Below are 19,089 nucleotides of genomic sequence, written 5' to 3' on the forward strand. Positions count from 1 at the left end.
AAGTCATCACAAACAATAGAATTAGGCTACATATGTCAGAACTCAAATTTTAACCGCTGAAAACACACTGTCACGAACGCGAGAGATATACAAATACTTTGTTCTGTTTCTCTGTTGTAAACATTCATTTCTAGGACTGGTGTTTTTTTTTTTTTTTTTTTTTTTTTGGGGGGGGGGGGTCAAATATGTGTTTTTAGGTAGATAAATGGCTAAAGGTCGTCTTTTAGGAAGACCTTGACTTTTGAAAGTAGACTCTTGAAGCTTGTCATAAAATATGTTAAATCATGAAACTTCTTTGTTTCCATGGCAATGTGTCTTTTCAGGAGGGAGGGGAGATTATGCCGCGAAACTTAAAACTGAGCTCGCCATCTAGAGTTGCAATGCTTAGTCTGTCAGTAACAAAGAAAGTATACAAAAACACTGGGTGATAAATGATATACCGGAAAACACCTGTCGGTTCTCGCTTGATGCGCTCTGTGACGTTTAACACGCACGCGCACAACAGAATCCATGTTTACTTAAAAACACACATGAGGTGAACTATACACTGCTCTCTTAAAACAAAGAGAAGATAAAATTCGTTGATTGTAAACTATATTGTGCTCTGCTGATTAATTTATTAATTTATTACCAGTTTTATGATACCGCCGAACGTGAAGCGACCATCTTGTCGGCTGAAATATGTCAAGTTACGTTGGTGAAGTCGATATTACATTTTATTCAGTGAAATGTCGCCTGATATTCACTTTTCAACTTTGTGAAAGGGTGTTTGTAGAATGAGGGATAGTTTTGGCGCGTAGACTTCCGACTGTTTTTGGAGAGACGAAATTCGAGATGACCGTGGGAAATATCATATAGTGTACCATCATACTTGATTGAATCGTCAATTTCCAGGGATATTAGTTAACAGAATTCATAAACGTACAATTAAATGACCCCATATTCCCTAGGGGGAAAACAAAAATTGTCAGACACATCTCACCCCTCAGATTCCAGCGAATACAAATGCGCATGCGTGCAGGTAGCTTTTGGCCATGTTGACAAGACAAGTGTGTGTTGTTGCAAGTGAAGTGCAGTGTGGTCATAATGCGGTCCAAAGGAAAAGCACGAAAACTCGCTCAAAGTAAGTTTGATTTTCTCTTTTAAACGTCCGTGTACTCGTTTGTGTGTGATTTGGTAGCTCCAAGTGTGCTGATGGTTTATTTGACTGGCATCGGACGATCTATGGATTCTCAGTTTGAAGATCGTCTTTGAGTCGCAGTGTTAGTGGTGAGCTCCACACATTATCATTTTTAGAGAAATCATTATTCATGTCACTGTGGTCGAACATGAAATTTTTCTGGCCTGACGTATCGTATTATACACTTCCTGCTCCACATCAGCCGCTGTTTATCAAACTACCAAGTACATTCACTCATCAAAATTCAACAGGCGAGGGCACACAATACTTTTTTAATCGACTTTCGGAAGTTCTTCCACGAGGTCAACTTGGGGATCTCCTGTAAAAAACGACACCGGTGACTTTGTTCTATGTAGTTTCACCTTCCACCGTCATTACCATCTGAAAAGACGTTACGCCGGTCATCCGAAGGGGCGTCTATACTCAATTAAATGAGTGTTTTTGAAAAAAGGGGTTCCCTTTGTGGCACAAGTTTCCTGGATGCCGTTATTTCAGTGATGTTTGATGAGTTTTTTTTTTTAAACCAGAGAGCGCTGTTCAGGTTTCGACAGTGATATGAGTGAAATGACCGTTTTCGTTTTCAGAGGTGGGCTTTCAGACCAGTCGGCTTTCGAAACACGATACTTTTTGGTGAAGCGTCTTTTCAAAATGTGGCATTCCTTTATTTGTGTGTATTTTGATCTCAACCAAAACTATAATGTGATATTTAGCTGAATGTCTCGGCTGAATGAAGGTCGGTAAAGGCGGCGGATCTAATAAAATAGGAGAAGATACTAACACCGCTGTGTTGTATAAATGTATCCAAACAACACCTTTATAATGTGTGATGGTTCATTTTCTCTGCACGTCTTTTGTATGCCGCTTCGTATCCTTTTACTACGAGCTAAATCAACAATGCTTCCTGTTTAAAACTCTGCGTTATTGGCAGTATAAACTAACGCACTGTTTTGACTTCGTGAGCTTATTTTGGGAGAATATTTTGACAAAAATATTACCATAAACACTACGGAAGTTGAGCGAGTGAAGCGTCTTCGTCCGAGTCTCACTCCGCAGCTGGATGAGCTCAAAGTCCATGCTATAGTGGCATCATTCACCGTCGATCATAACAGTAGACGGGCCGGGCAGACACATTTACAAGGCAAACTATACAAAGAGCCCTCGTACATTTCGTTGTGAATTAAAGGTACATCGGTTCTTTTGTGCTACGGATCCTCCCTTACGACTATCAGACCGCAAGTTTTCAATGTGGGAAGTTGTACCCCATGATTACCATAAAAAAGGGTGGTTTGTGTGCGTACTTTTCGTAGAGAAACTTCTTCACGCGCCAGTGAATTCACTGCAGGACTCGGACGGCCTGTCGAGTACCTCTCTGACACTTGTAAACTGTATTCCTACCGTCGGTATTATGAAGGTGTAATTCTAGATGGTGGATGTTGAGTTTGTTCCATTTCTTTTGGTATGAATGTAAAGTCAAAATAATACTAATGCTTAAGACTGACACAGACAGTGATAACACTCAACAAATAGTCCACAAAGGTTGATTGAAAACTAAAATTCTTAATTGATCAGTCAGTGGTTGAAAGAGATAACAGATCCACAATTAAAATCCAAGGAATGCCATCAAATTCACCTTATCAGTAAAATTGTCATGAAATTATCTGAATGTTACCAAAACAGTTGTGGATACAATGTTGTGGCAAGTGGCTAAACAGTAGATGTTGTCATGGTAACAAAAAGCATGCTGATAGAAGTGATGGGTGCAATATTTTTGTTGCATCCTCTGATAAAGATGGTTCTAATTACAGTGGTTGTGTGGTATGAGTATCTGTCTGCTGACCTTGTATGTGGCCTTATCAGGACAAACCACACTGTGTATATTGTAATCTCTCTCTACAGGCCTAGATTTCAGCCCAAAGCAGATCTTTTGCTATTTTAGAAAGTTATCTTGGGAGCATTCCATTGTCTAGTTTATAGACACAGTCCCGTCTATTAATGAAAGTAGAGATTACATGGCCTCAGTACAAGGCTCCCCCACCATCTGGTGTATAAACACTTCATCAATGTGCCAGGATTGTATCCTCAGGCCAGCCATACAGTAAGTTTTCAATTCACTGTGGCTGAGGTAACGTACATTTGTTTAATTTCTTAACCGTCAAAAACACATCTAATGCCATTTACATTGTACATATGTTTCTGTGGCAGGCATTTAGTTTCTCTTTCTAGTGAGTGCTAAAAAGTATTTGTTTATATAAATTCCAATATCTCAAATTTGTTTGTATATATGTATACATCTAATTGGAGGACCACTTCCTACACATTGTTATGGCCAATAGTATTGAACACATTGTTATGGCCAATAGTATTAGAACACGTCTGTTTTTTTGTAAGCATTTTTATTTGAAATCATTTTTCAGATGTTAAGACATTTTAACATGACTTCCCACGATTTCTGTGTTAGTTTGAATTTGAATGTGGTGTGTCTGTCTGTCTGTCTGTCTGTGTCTGTCTGTCTGTCTGTCTGTCTGTCTGTATGTATGTATGTATGTATGTATGTATGTGTGTGTGTGTGTGTGTGTATGTATGTATGTATGTATGTATGTATGTATGTATGTATGTATGTATGTGTGTATGTGTGTGTGTGTGTGTGTCTGTGTCTGTGTCTTTTCCTCTGTTGAGCTTAGATGTGGGTGAGAGCCTGTAAGGAGCTCAAAAGAGAGTTAATAACTAACTTCCTGTCTGAAGTGGAAATTCAACTGATCAAGTTTTTTAGCACTGCAATTTCAACAAGTTGTAATTATTAGAAAATATTGAATAATAGTAAAGAACATCAATCAAAAAAGATTTTTTTTTGTTTACTCAATCAGCAAAGTTTATATAGTGCCAAAATCCAAAAACATTGTTTTGCTCTATGACGCTCAATGGCTAAACCACACTGTATGCTTTGGAGAATAAGTGCGTTTTCAGTTTTCTTTTGAAAGTTTCCAAGTTTGGAGATTCTCTGATGTCGAGTGGTAGTATGTTCCATAGTTTAGGGGCAGCATATGAAAATGCACGGCCACCATATGTGATGGTTTTGTAGGTTGTAGATGTTAAAAGTTTCTTGGTGGATGAACGGAGTGTACGAGTTGGAATATAGGACTGGAGCAGATCACTGATGTACGCAGGAGTCTGGTTGTGAATAGCCTTGAAAGTTAACAGCAAAATTTTGTAGTCAATCCTGAGACGAACTGGTAACCAATGGAGATGGGTGAGAACTTTTGTGATCGGTGCAAATTTCCTGGTGCGTGTGTTTTGTTACCAGGTAGTCAAACTTTCCTAAGTTCTGCACTCATTATGTTGATCTCCATCAACTTTATAAAATAAAAGTTTTTCAGATTTTCCTCTCTTTCCTCTACTTAAAATAATTCTTTGGTTCTGAAAACTAAACAAGGCAATGTTGTTAGGTATTTGTTTGGAAAGGAATATGATCTAAGATAGACAAAGGAACAGGAATAATATTTCATTTTTGGAAATAAAAAAACCCCATGTCATTGAAGTTTATTGCTTGGAATATCAACAGGTAATGGTGTAATGACACATTTTTAGAAGCATTACAAAATTGAAGTCATGAGACTGCAAGGAGTGAGTATGAGTACACATATAAGACACACACACACACACACACATATATATACATATATAGACAGGATTATAAAATATATGATCCACATAAGATATATATAGATGGGATGGGATGTCCATAAGTTTTGTACAGTCAGCCAGGATTTAAGGTGGAAGTGTTGATATTTTTATGGATGGGCTTTTGTGAGAAAATGGTTGATTCCAACAAACTTAATGGCAAACAATTAAGCTGAAAAAGATCTTGTGTGAGGTAGACGCACATGAACATCATGTAATTCCAGTCAGTTAGATTTTTGGCAGAATGAAATGAGGAAGGAAGGAATGAGAAGTAGGATGTATGTAGTGGGGTAATAAGTTTAGACTTGGGAGGGGAAATGGTAGGCTTTGAAATTATCACAGGATTGGTAGATTTTGAAATTATTGCAGAAATGGTAGATTTTGAAATTATTACAGAAATGGTAGATTTTGAAATTATTGCAGAAATGGTAGATTTTGAAATTATTACAGAAATGGTAGATTTTGAAATTATTACAGAAATGGTAGATTTTGAAATTATTACAGAAATGGTAGATTTTGAAATTATTACAAAATGGTAGATTTTGAAATTATTACAGAAATGGTAGATTTTGAAATTATTACAGAAATGGTAGAGTTTGAAATTATTACAGAAATGGTAGAGTTTGAAATTATTACAGAAATGGTAGATTTTGAAATTATTACAGAAATGATGGATTTTGAAATTATCACAGGATTGGTAGGTTTTGAAATTATTACAGAAATTTTGAAATTATCACAGGATTGATAGATTTTGAAATTATTGCTGAAATTAATGGATTTTGAAATTATCACAAATTATGGATTTTGAAATTGTCAGATGTTATGAATTTTGAAATTGTCACAAAAATTATGGATTTTGAAATTACAGAAATAGATTTTGAAGAAAGGGAGATATTGGTGATCTAGAAATTTTTGCAGAAATTAAATGGTGGATTGAAGCTGCATCAAAATGAGTTAACTTTGAAACTATGTGCAGAGATGGTGGATATGGAATTTTATGAAGAATTTCATTTGAATTGCAGAAATTGTAGATTTTTGAAAAAATATAAAAATGTACATTTTGAGTTTTTGAATTCAATAATTTTTTCGTCAATATTGTCCTGTCTTGTGGGATTTGACAAAGTTCAGACAAGACCTACAATATATATCATTTGTGGTGACTAACCAGGTTGGAAAAGATGTTGTATGACAATATAGTTAAATACCACAAGTTGCTGTACTCTTGTATCCAAATTGCACTTTGTATATAATATCCCATGGTCTGATAATACTGATAGATGATTTAGTATGGTATACAAGAGAGAGAGCTTATTTACTATAAAATATGATGGGGTCCCCTAGGCAAATGGCTGTATGTCATTGTGGTAGGGCGAATTATCGTAATTAAATATCAGAGTGAGGTTGGCTGATATTCAAATGCCTGTCATAAATGATTCATCAACTACATATCTTTCTTCACTTTAATGATTAGTGAAAAATGAAGGAGCGAAAGCCCCTCTAGCTCAAAATGTCTTTGTTTGCAGAGAGATTGGTTCTAAATTGTCCGACACAAAAGACGCCACATTTGAGATCAACCATATTTCCATCAATCAATCTCCAACAGACAAGAGTCTCTTACTGCTAAAACCTACCATCTCTCGGCGGTAATTCATAGACAAAAGATCGTCCAAGACTTTATGTAGAGCCATGCTTGATTCACAGCCGTCATGCTTTGTTCATGAGATGTCTGTTGAGATTTTGTGGTGAATGCCTCAGTAAATGCAACATCAAATTAATCTCAGTAGTATCTCTCCCGAGACGCTACCTTATTTTTCAATGGACTTTGTTCTAAACTTAGAAAGAGTGTAAATGAAATGTAAGCATTGCTAGGTGGATCCACTTAAACAAAAAATGTATATGGCTTTAACAAATCTTCTGAAAAAAGTGACGTGTCAGCCATTGAATGAGTTTCATCTTTAAATAACAACCAGTGTTCTTACTTGGTGGCTAAGGTATGCACAAACATAGGGCTGTCATTCATCAAGAAAAAGTGACTTCTCTATTTCCAAAGACCTCAAGGTAGACAAAACTAAAAAAACCAAGGTGAATGTAACTGAATATGTCGTATGTCAATAATCGTCAACGATGCTTCATTAACAGAGAACTGTTAATGTTTGCGTGTCAGCCACCACAATGAGCAGACGATTGTATTTCCGTCATTGTCGTTTTTCAAAACTGCATGCAAATTACCAGGTAAATAGGTGTATTCACACAAAAACAAAGACTTTTACTAATCAGTAATCGTTTAGGGACATTTAGTAGTTCTTTATTTTGATAGAGTTCTTTTAACATTTACTTAATGACTTTATCTTTCTGAGTGGTCCCCCCCCCCCCCCCTATTGATTATACAGGTACAGTAATCAGTCTGTGAACCCCTCATAACACAGCGTAGTAGTGTCATGCCATGTTGTACTAGGTGATAGTGAGTGAATAGACTGTTTTAGTTCTGACCTATTGATTCATTTTAGTATTATTATCTCAGTGCCAGTTGTGGTCTCTGCATCTATGTTCAGTGTGGTTTCTGTCCTGTCATGTTCTCATTTTTCACATCCTATCTATTTTAGCCTGTTTCTATTTGTTTGCAAATTATTCTTCAACTTGGTTTCTTTCCTGAGATGTTTTATTTTTTTAAAAGTTCCTTTCTATTCTAGTTTATTTGTTTACAATTGATTTGGTTTCAATCATTTGATACTTTTATTTTCCAGCCATCTCTTACATTTTGTACATGTATTTTGGACCGTTTTGTTATTATTTGCTACATGTCCTGGGATGTTTTCACTTATTTTTAACTCTATTCCTTTTCTAGTTATTGTTCAACTTGGTTTCTGTTCTAGGATATTGTCATTTTAACTAGCTATTATTTTAATATGATTTGCTTTTATTTTTCTCATATTTATTATCCCGGCCAGCTAATACTTTCACTGTGTATTGTTTAACTTGGTTTCTTTTGAGGGATGCTGGTGGTTTTATTTTCAGTCTGTTAATTTCTGTTTTCACATTTTTCACATTTAAATATATTCTTGGATTTGTTTTTCATAGTTACAGTCCTCATTTCATCCTCACTTCCTTCTTCTTCTGGAATATTTTTAAATTTTTTGTCAATATTCACATTTTGGACTACTTTCATTTCATACCCATTCACTTATAATCTGTTGTTATTTTCACTCTCTTTCTATTAACCACTTCTGTTTTTTGTCTTTTATTTTATTCAAGATATTTTTCATTTCTAATCTCCTTGTAGTTAAAATTGTGGCCATTAGCATCCCCCCAATCCCTTTGTCTGTGTGATATTACCTGTTATATTTATTGTCTGTGTGATATTACCTGTTATATTTGTCTGTGTGATATTACCTGTTATATTTGTCTGTGTGATATTACCTGTTATATTTATTGTCTGTGTGATATTACCTGTTATATTTATTGTCTGTGTGATATTACCTGTTATATTTGTCTGTGTGATATTACCTGTTATATTTGTCTGTGTGATATTACCTGTTATATTTATTGTCTGTGTGATATTACCTGTTATATTTATTGTCTGTGTGATATTACCTGTTATATTTGTCTGTGTGATATTACCTGTTATATTTGTCTGTGTGATATTACCTGTTATATTTGTGCAAGAAAGTTTGAGTCAGTACATTATCTTGTATTTACAATCCCATTTAAATTGAAATATAGGCCGTTTCATTCCTTTCTGAACTTTTTCCCCCATGCAATTTGTTTTGTCACAAAAAAGTTGAAGCCAGTATAGATCTGAGTCAATTTCTGGATTACTTTAATCTGTGGAGGACATTAGTCCTACAAAGTACAAGAGATAGTTGTGCAACTCATTCAGGTCTAAAGAGTACAAGAGATAGTTGTCTAACTCATTCGGTTCTGAAAAAATGAAAAGCTGTTGTGTAGTGATAGAGATGATAGTGTTTGGTTGAAGACAAAGAATAGCTTTGTTAGGCTAATTCAGCTGTATAAATATGCCAAAACCAACCACACTGGGATGGGATTGGATTGTTAGGTGAATCATGTGAAAGGTCTTTGTTTAGAGAAGAGATTATAGTGACCCTCCTAGTTATCTAGTGTCTAAGTGTTTACCTAAGCGATCATCATTATACAAAGTTTGAGAATGTCCTTTAATTCTGCTAAAAAAACGACAAGGCAATGTGATAAAACCAAAGAGGATAATATCATGGTGATGGCGAGATTGTCTACATGAAGTCTGGTGAGCCGTGAGGATGTGCTGCGACTCCTAATGAAAAAATATCTGTGTTTGACAAGAGCATTGCGAAGATTAAAAATTCTGTCTCTATCTCAAAGCAAACTGACTATTATGTATATAATTGATTAAATTACTTCATCGCATATGTCTTGGTCAGCTTTTATTAAAATAAATGCTGTGATGATATTAGGGTAATCATGGCTTTCATCGTGGGACTATTGGGTCCACTCATATTTAGTTGTGACCTGTTATAGGAACTCAGAACACTATCAATCATAACATAAAGACTTCTGCTGATTTCATTTAAGTGCTTGTTCCATCAATAAAGCGACCAGCTAAGTCTTGATCAGTCGACAGGGGGATCCTTTTAGAGTATTATCTCCTATAAAAGCGTCACTTCAGTGAAAAAAGGACATTTCTATTTAGACCACTTTCAGTGGCTTTGTTCATTTCCCGTTGCCATGGATACGGTAAATTTTGATACTAAGTGAAGGATCGCGCCTAGCCAGCAATGAAATGGTAGCGAATTAAGAATTGAATACACAGGAAAACAGACCATGCGAGTCAGAAGATGCTATTTCTATGTATATTAGGATAGTGTTACGATGTTGCATTTAAAGTCGTTATCTGACGTTTAATGTAGAATTGTTACTTTGACCATGTGATGGTTTTGTTGATGTGAAGGTTAGCAGACTGAAACCAGTGTCATCCATAGAGTAGATAAGTAATACAATAAGAACGGAAACACATACCACAGATAAAATGTAGAGATACTAATAGCCTGGATGTGCATTTTAGTGCTGCTTGAGCAGGAAGGGGAAAAAACAGAGCTTGTTCAATGATTCGTGGACAATTGCAACTAGGTGAAAATCAACCCACTTTGCCCTGCCCGTCATCTGTGTAAACCAGAGTCTCTGTAGAAACCCCACACCACAAAGGAACTCATTCATAGTATAGATTGGAGAAATCACATCACCAATGTCATCTAACTTTATTTTAAGTGGTCTTCAGCAATGGAATTTTCATGTCAAATAAAAAATACCTGTTAGTGTTATTGCAAGGCATAATGTTTCTTGTATAATCCGTGGTTTTGAAAAGTACACAGTTGTGAATGTCATCAAGTGACAGAGACTCAGGAATCTCTTTTTTTTTTGACAGTGGCAAGAGGATTTAGTGTGAAGTAAAAAAAATTGAGATATCAAATGTTGGCATAGTTGAAAGGATTTCTGGTACATTGCAATGTAAACCTTAAAGTGCCACTGTCTGTAACTGAGGATTCATTCTCATCTAAAGTCAGTCTACAAAAAGCAAATACATGATATATATGTATTTTAAGAGAAAATCTAGGGGTTTAAGTTTAAGTAGATAGGTATGCATAAAAAGACTTGAAAACTTAAATTATGATGTTCCCCATGGCATTGATACCGCAAAGTTTATCTTGATACCACAAAGTTTATCTATAATAGACAAATGTCTGGTTAGAGTGCTGTTGGTTGTCTGTTAGTGGTTGAAATGACATGTTTCAATATCAAACAGAAGTAACCACCCACCCACCATGAATTTATTTATTTATTTATTTATTTATTTATTCAGCTTTGACATATAAAGTCAGGATGAGTCACACAGGTGACTAACACCTATAGAAATGACCTTCCTCAAAGTTCAGTGTTAATGCAGGAGGAAACCGGAGTACCCGGGGAAAACCTGCGTTGTTCGGTAGAGTCAAACTGAACGACACTCTTCTTACTTACAGCATGGTAAATTTAATCGAACCCTGAATGGGGTTCCAACCCTGACCGCAGTGGTAAGAGGCAAGTGGTTTAACCACTTGGCCACCAACAACCCCTTGACAGACTACGCACCTTTAATGTTAACAAACTTTCACTAAACTTGATTTGCCCCCCCCCCCCCCCCCACAATAAATTCATAGACTAGGCACCTTTAATGTTAACAAACTTTTACTAAACTAGTCTATTCAAATCAATTATCATGAAGGTCCTTTAAAAGTTGCCACTACGATTGAACGATCGGCTCTGATCACGCACCCACTTTGTTAACTTTCGTTGACAAAATGACATGGCGTTACCTACGTAGTGGCGTGCAGTGTTGTTTATATTTGGGTACGATGAATCTCCTCATGTCTAAACAGCTAACCCGTCTAGAATTTGGAATTAGGTAATCCTAAAATGTAAAGCTATGTCGGAACCGGACGTTTTAAAAACCGAGAGTTGCAGGTACAAGTATTAAATGCGGTAATGTCTACATACATGGCTTCCTTGGGCTGTGCGCTTATCATCCGTGTATAGTCGCAAGAAATTGGTTGACGTGTGTTCGTCACGTATCATCATTTATACTAGTTGTGATATGACCCAACAAACGGAAAAAAAGTCTCTTGAATTAAGGAACTTCTGTTTAGGTGTTGGTGAATAATAAAACCATGTTTTCGCAGCATTCAAGAGGTTGTTTTTGTGATTCATACATCACTCCCTGACTAGGTGGGTTACTTCAATACTTGGCCATACTGTTATATGGCATATATGTGCATATTCATTGTTGTCATGATACGATCCAATATGGCCACCTAGCAGCCATTTTGTTTGCGAATTTTCCATGTCCAAAGCCATAACTCAGACATGCTTGAACAGATCTCATTCAATGTTGGTATTAGGACAGTGTTCTATGACATACATGTGCATATTCATTGTTGTTGTGATACGATCCAATATGGCCACCTAGCAGCCATTTTGTTTGCGAATTTTCCATGTCCAAAGCCATAACTCAGACATGCTTGAACAGATCTCATTCAAAGTTGGTATTAGGACAGTGTTCTATGACATACATGTGCATATCCATTTTCGTCGTGATACTATCCCCCAAACCCGACCCATCCTTTATTGTTGTAGGCATGTTCCATGTCCAACAAGCAGACACAACATATCTAAGTCTGTTTGATTTAGGTTCACAAATGTTGTTGCGTGATCAGAGTAGTGATAATTCCTTAAAACCCAATCATAGCGGGGACTATGTCATTCTCAATGACTTGTTTCTCTGTCTTTTCTTGCCCGTTGTCTCTCACTGGCTTCCTTAGGAAGTCCTTCTTTCGAACTTTTGGTGAATCCAAACTTCAACAAACTTTTGATAATTCAACAGTGTAGGATCAACTCAGGTCACAGCAAGACATCGTTTAGATGGCTTTGCTGAATCACTTGAAGGCGTATTGATGTGCAAATTTGTCTGTTCGTTCTATCAATGTACACTTCCATATACAAAAAGTTGCACTGAGGTGAACGGGTCATCACATAACTAGCTACTCAATGAGGAAGTAAAGAGATCAGTGCGTTAGCATCTTTGATCGTGGTTACTTTTGAGTTAATGGGAAATAGTGAGTGTAGATTTTTTTATTTATCAAAGGATAATGATAATTGAGTATTTTAAGCTAGGTTATCAAAATGTTTCAGAAAAAAGTAGCTGCCCAACTGGGTCGATTGCAACAAAGTTCATCTGCCCAACAGCAACTTTAACTGGCCCTGGGCCACTAGGCTGGTGTTAATTTGTAGGCTTGATCTGGAGATGTGTAGATGAAACTGTATTCATAATACGATGACATCATCAGTGATATGCAAATTAGGTCTAAAAATCTCAAATTGTCAAAAACGTATATCTTGAAACTGCATGGTGAATGGAGTTGAAACATGGTGGGAATGTTTTTGGAGGTATTCTGCAGTTAATGTTGAAAACATTTTGACACAATTGGCCCTAGCAAACATGACCATTCCCTTAGCAACAGTGAAATGACGATACATGTTACAAAGATAACAGCAGGAAATGGTAGGTAAGTGCATAAAGATTTTAAAAAATGTATGCAAATATGCCCAGCAACAAGACCCATGCCCATAGCAACAGCTAAATGATGGTTTGTATTGCAATGATGAAAAGTGGGAACGGTAGGCAAGTTAATAAAGATTCCAAAACCGTGCAAATATCTCTAACAACAAGACCATGCCCATAGCAACAGCCTAGTGATCACATATATTGCAAAGATAACCATTCAGCAAATGAACACCAATTGTTAGCATAGATCATGATGTGAATAAACATTTTTTAAAACTGTACAGTTGTGTTACAAAGCTATTGGCGCTATTTTTAATAAACTACAGTTGTGTTACAAAGCTATTGGCGCTATTTTTAATAAACTACAGTTGTGTTACAAAGCTATTGGCGCTATTTTTAATAAACTACAGTTGTGTTACAAAGCTATTGGCGCTATTTTTAATAAACTACAGTTGTGCTACAAAGCCATTGGCACTAATTTTTTAGTAAACTGCAGTTGTGCTACAAAGCTATTGGCGCTATTTTTAATAAACTACAGTTGTGTTACAAAGCTATTGGCGCTATTTTTAATAAACTACAGTTGTGTTACAAAGCTATTGGCGCTATTTTTAATAAACTACAGTTGTGTTACAAAGCTATTGGCACTATTTTTAATAAACTACAGTTGTGCTACAAAGCCATTGGCACTAATTTTTTAGTAAACTACAGTTGTGCTACAAAGCTATTGGCGCTATTTTTAATAAACTACAGTTGTGTTACAAAGCTATTGGCACTATTTTTAATAAACTACAGTTGTGTTACAAAGCTATTGGCGCTATTTTTAATAAACTACAGTTGTGTTACAAAGCTATTGGCGCTATTTTTAATAAACTACAGTTGTGCTACAAAGCCATTGGCACTAATTTTTTAGTAAACTACAGTTGTGCTACAAAGCCATTGACACTATTTTTTAAATAAACTGTACAGTTGTGCTACAATGCCATTGGTGCTATTTTCATAAATTTTGACAAGAAAGTGTTCAGTTTATTTGTCAAGTTTGCGTGTAAACTTTTTCTGTCTGTGCAAAATCTCATTTTCCGTCCAAAATTGTAGAAGAAATTTTTTATTTTATGATAAATTTTGATCTTTGATATATTTGGCTGAAAAAAATAGTTTACGTTTTCATTTGTTAAGCTTATGTGTGAACTTTGGTTTTTTCCTGACAAGAGCACCAAGTTCTTGGTTTTTTAGTAAACTTTTGAACAACATTGACTTTAATTTTCATATGGCAAGGTTTGTATATATATAACTTCTAAAAAAAATGGACAAAAATAATGAATTTTGACCAAGATAGACTTTAGTTTTTATTTGTCGTGTTCATGTACTTACAAAAAAAGGACAAAAATCATGAAGCTAATCCAGATATCGAAATGTTTGAGTATGAAAAGGAGAGAAGTACTTATATCTATCTATCTATCTATCTATCAGATATCACTATCAAAATACTCATGATAATCCTATAACCATATGAGTGGACAGATGTTTTCTTTACATGGTGGTACTTTGTTTGGTAGTATTTAAGAGTCAAATGATAAGATGATCTGTGCATTCTCAAACACAGGACAATAACAGTGGGCAGATGCTTGCTAGCAGAACACAATATTCTATTTTCTATCTGATGATGTGATTACTATTTGTATTTCTGATCAAACTTTCTGGTATCACATGTCATTTCTATGAATGTTGTTATGCACAGTACCCTTATTTTTTCATCCCCTCGTCTATCAATCAGTCATTTGATCTATTTATACTATTGTGGTCTATATTTTCTGACCAATGGACTTTGAGATGGTGCAGTTGTCATGCATTGAATCTGAAATTGTTATGATTAGTTGATATGGATGTTATTACTCTTTGAGTTAGGTCATTATATATGTAGTCAGGTTACTGAGTTAGAATGCATGTCATGTGATACAGTTATCAGGCAATATACATGTAGGTATTATTACTCTTTGAGTTCTAGGTCACATAATCATTGAGTCAGATCATGTCATTATAATACATGTAATATTGAGATATTATTACCTAGCTAGTCATGTGATACATAAATGAATCTCCAAGGAGATATAGGTATTATTGCCCTTTGAATCAGGTGTACCATGTGCAAGGTGATATCGTTAATTTTCTTTTGTTCAGTAATATTGTTAGTGCAAGAGTGAGGTCAATAGTAGCTACTGTATCATGTTTGATATATCCATTATTGTCCTGTGTACATACTTAATGCATACACATGTGTGTATGTGTGTGTGTGTGTGTGTGTGTGTGTGTGTGTGTGTGTGTGTGTGTGTGTGTGTGTGAGTATGGCTACAGGTGTGTACACTTGTAAATATGTACATATTGTGTCTTCAAAACTGAAAACTTTTATGAAAATGTATAAATTCTCAAAACCATTTGGTTATATAATATTTATTATTATTTGGTTATACAATATATATTTGATGATATATATATATATATCATCAAATATATATATATATATCATCAAATATATATTATATAACCATATATATATATATATATATATATATATATATATATATATATATATATATATATATATATATATATATATATATATATATATATGACATCAAACTTCAAAGCAAGATAAAAACATTCATTTTTGATTAATTTTGTGAAATTATTGTTATAACATTAGAGGCAATCATACATGTAGAAAACCTGCGTGTATGTGACATATATTTGGTTGTTGTCATTTCCATGTCATGGTATGATTATGAAGTCAGTCAAGTGCTATATTGCCAATGAATTATGACTGGCAGGTAAACAGTGGACTGACCCCGCAAATTGATTATCCCTCCCCATGTCAACAACCCCTCTAATTTGATTAGAGTAACTTGACCCACATACAGTTGTTTACTTTCCCTGTTTGTAACAGGTTCCGTTTGTGCATGGTCTGATGTCAGAAGTTGTAGACCTATGGTGTGAAAAGTAGGGGGTGGTAGAGAGGATTAGAATCCAAATTTTCTGTGTATCACAGTGCCATCTTTATATCTGTATGTTTGTCAAAACACTTGTTATTTGTTTAGTGAATTGTCTGCTCTTTATATCTGTCTGAATATTATGAGATAGTGCAGATGTCACTACTTTGTTCCATAGTAAGTACACAAGGTGAATGACACATTGCAGTATATTGTCCTAAATATCTGTGAATATTGGTGATAGTTAACATTATAAAGTAGATACCAGTTTAAAGTAGTCTTGCTTTTTTAATCTTTCATTTTGAGTTTATTACATATTTTTTATTATTACAGAATTTGAATGATAACAAATGATAATAAATAAATAATGTTTGTATCATTCCCAGATTACGTAAGGTGATCTCAGATTTCTGTACTCAAACATTTTTGTGCATGTTGTTTATAAATATTAAAACCAGAAGAAAAAGTTGGTGGTAAAAGTGTAGCTGTGATGCTATAGTTAAGTAATATACATGTAGTATCAAATGTTTATAAGAATAAAAAATTTGAAGTGAATATTAGTGGCAAACTGAAAGATTACAGCAAATTTATTGTTTATTTGTTGGAAAAGTGTAGTTGTGTATATACAGTTTAGTAATTCAGAATTCTCAGTTTTGCAAATATCAAAATTGTAAGTAAAAGACGGTATTAAAATGAAAAAAAGTGATAGCAAACATTGTGGCTGGAAAAATATTTGTATGAAAAGTGTCATTTAGAACCTATGAGTCTTAAATTTAAAAAATGGACAAAAATATTGAGGAAAACCAAAACTATCGTTAAATGCTGTGGTGTGAAAATTTTGACATTGAAAATTTGATCAGAAAATAATGCAGAAAATGAAATATAGGAATGAATGAGATGTGAGTTCAGTGTAATTAAGTAGATGAAAACATTACCTTTGTCGGCCTATTGAAACAAAATCTAAATTTAATTCATAAATTGTGTAAAGAACAGGTATAGGATGATTGACAGACAATAATATCTCCTATCGTTTAGATAGCGTGTTACCGGATATTTTAAATCTACCATTTATATGAAGTTTCATTTTTTGTATCATATTTCTGTTGTATTTGTTATCTTGATGGATAGTTAACTATACTTGGTATATCTTATAACAGAAAAGAGTCATGAGTTGCTGTGAGATTCGTAATTGCACAATAATTGAATCAAGGAATTTATGCATAAAGTGTCACTTGTGTCTCTTGAGGAATTGGGCTCTGAGGATGGGCTGTTAGTGCCAAGTGTAGTTGTTATGTAAGAGATGGTATATGTGTATTTGTTCACATGTTTTTATGTGTTCTCTATGTGTGTGTTGTAGAGATAGCTGTCATGATACTGAACAAGTGGTAGTCACATTTATAAATATTGATAAAGAATTATATTTCAAATTGAAAGCATATTGAGATGACATGTTACTATTGTTAGGCCTATCATGGACATTACATCACTTTTATCGTTCTCTAAAATCATCTGGTTAAATTTGTATGTCGTTTTTTATTTCCTTGCCAAAATTTGGGACAAACAAAAACTGAAGAAAACAGATTTAATACAATGGAGTAAAAAGTCTGCAACTTATTTGTCTAAATTCTATATTTTCCTGCCAATAGTTTGAGACTAATTCTAAATTATTGGAGCCTGTCAAATATTTTGACATGAGTATGAAAATGGCTACCATCATATACCAGGAATTCTTTTTAAAATGAAATGGCTACTATCATTTGCCAGGAATTCCATTTAAATGAAAATGGCTACTATCATCTGCCAGGAATTCTTTTTAAATGAAAATGGCTGCTATCATTTGCCAGGAATTCTTTTTAAATGAAAATGGCTACTATCATTTGCCAGGAATTCTTTTTAAATGAAAATGGCTACTATCATTTGCCAGGAATTCTTTTTAAATGAAAATGGCTACTATCATCCACCAAGAATTTTTTTAAAATGAAAATGGCTACTATCATTTGCCAGGAATTCTTTTTAAATGAAAATGGCTACTATCATTTGCCAGGAATTCTTTTTAAATGAAAATGGCTACTATCATTTGCCAGGAATTCTTTTTAAATGAAAATGGCTACTATCATCCACCAAGAATTCTTTTTAAATGAAAATGGCTACTATCATTTGCCAGGAATTCTTTTTTAAAACAAATGACAGACTAGAATAAAAAATACTTCAAGAATGTTTTGATAAAAATATAAACATTCCATATGTAACAATTAATATGTGACATTTTCAGTAAAAAATACCCCAAATTTTGCTTGATAATTTACTGAAATACCTCTCTAGTAATTGTTGGTGGCACTATGTACATGTATACAGCCTTGTTGTCCATATGTAAACAATGTATTGACTTATCAATTACATGTATAACATGTTGGTGGTTAATTTGTAAATTTGGGGAAACCCCAGACTACCAATGTTTGGTAATCATGTTAAAATATAGTATCTTGGGTGCAGAGAAATTAAAATAGATATATTGTTTTGTGAATAACCCTTCTATCACAGCGACCACAGATTTTTTACCATTTTCTCTAAAAATTTGAGCTCTTGGTTATCGTACTGAATTGATAGCAATGTAATGAATTCAAAATATGAAACACAAATTATGAAAATATGAAACACAAGTTATGAATATATGAAACACAAATTATGAAACTATGAAAAACAAATTATGAAAATTTTTTTATGATACCAGTTACAGCTTCTTGGTCTTTTAGGAAGCAAGTAATATTTGTATGTGGAACTATGGTTGCATGTAGTAATATCATGGTATGTTTAGCTAGAACTCAGCATAGGATATCTGTTGTAATACTTTACAGTATGTCTGGGAATCGAGACATCAGTTGATAAAATTAATGAATTTGATGGATTAGTAAAATTGATAAAAGGATTAAGATGTGTACTTAGACATTGCTAATGGATAGGATTAAATGAAATTGTCATCGCTATGAGATGTCATTGTCTGTTTATTTCTGTTGAAAAATCATCCAGAATTTTGAAATTTTTGTAACAATATACATATTATGGAGGGTTGATTATTTCATTAAATTAAATTTGGAAAAAGGCAAAATGTGCAAACAAATTAGGTCAAAAATTATATGTGCTTTTAAATGAAAATACACATGTAG

The 19,089-nt window shown here is 34.2% G+C and overlaps 1 protein-coding gene across 1 annotated transcript in view; it reads left to right on the forward strand.

The window, feature by feature from the left end:
- The first annotated feature begins 1,053 nt into the window (after positions 1–1,053).
- LOC144451314 (histone-lysine N-methyltransferase MECOM-like) overlaps positions 1,054–19,089 on the forward strand; it is a 180,856-nt gene continuing 162,820 nt past the window's right edge. Inside the window, 1 exon segment of the mRNA XM_078142118.1 lies at positions 1,054–1,123. Within this exon segment, the coding sequence (XP_077998244.1) occupies positions 1,087–1,123 (37 nt within the window). The 5' untranslated portion in view covers positions 1,054–1,086.

This window comes from Glandiceps talaboti, chromosome 21 (assembly GCF_964340395.1).
Source record: "Glandiceps talaboti chromosome 21, keGlaTala1.1, whole genome shotgun sequence".
Classification (NCBI taxonomy): Eukaryota; Metazoa; Hemichordata; class Enteropneusta; family Spengelidae; genus Glandiceps; species Glandiceps talaboti.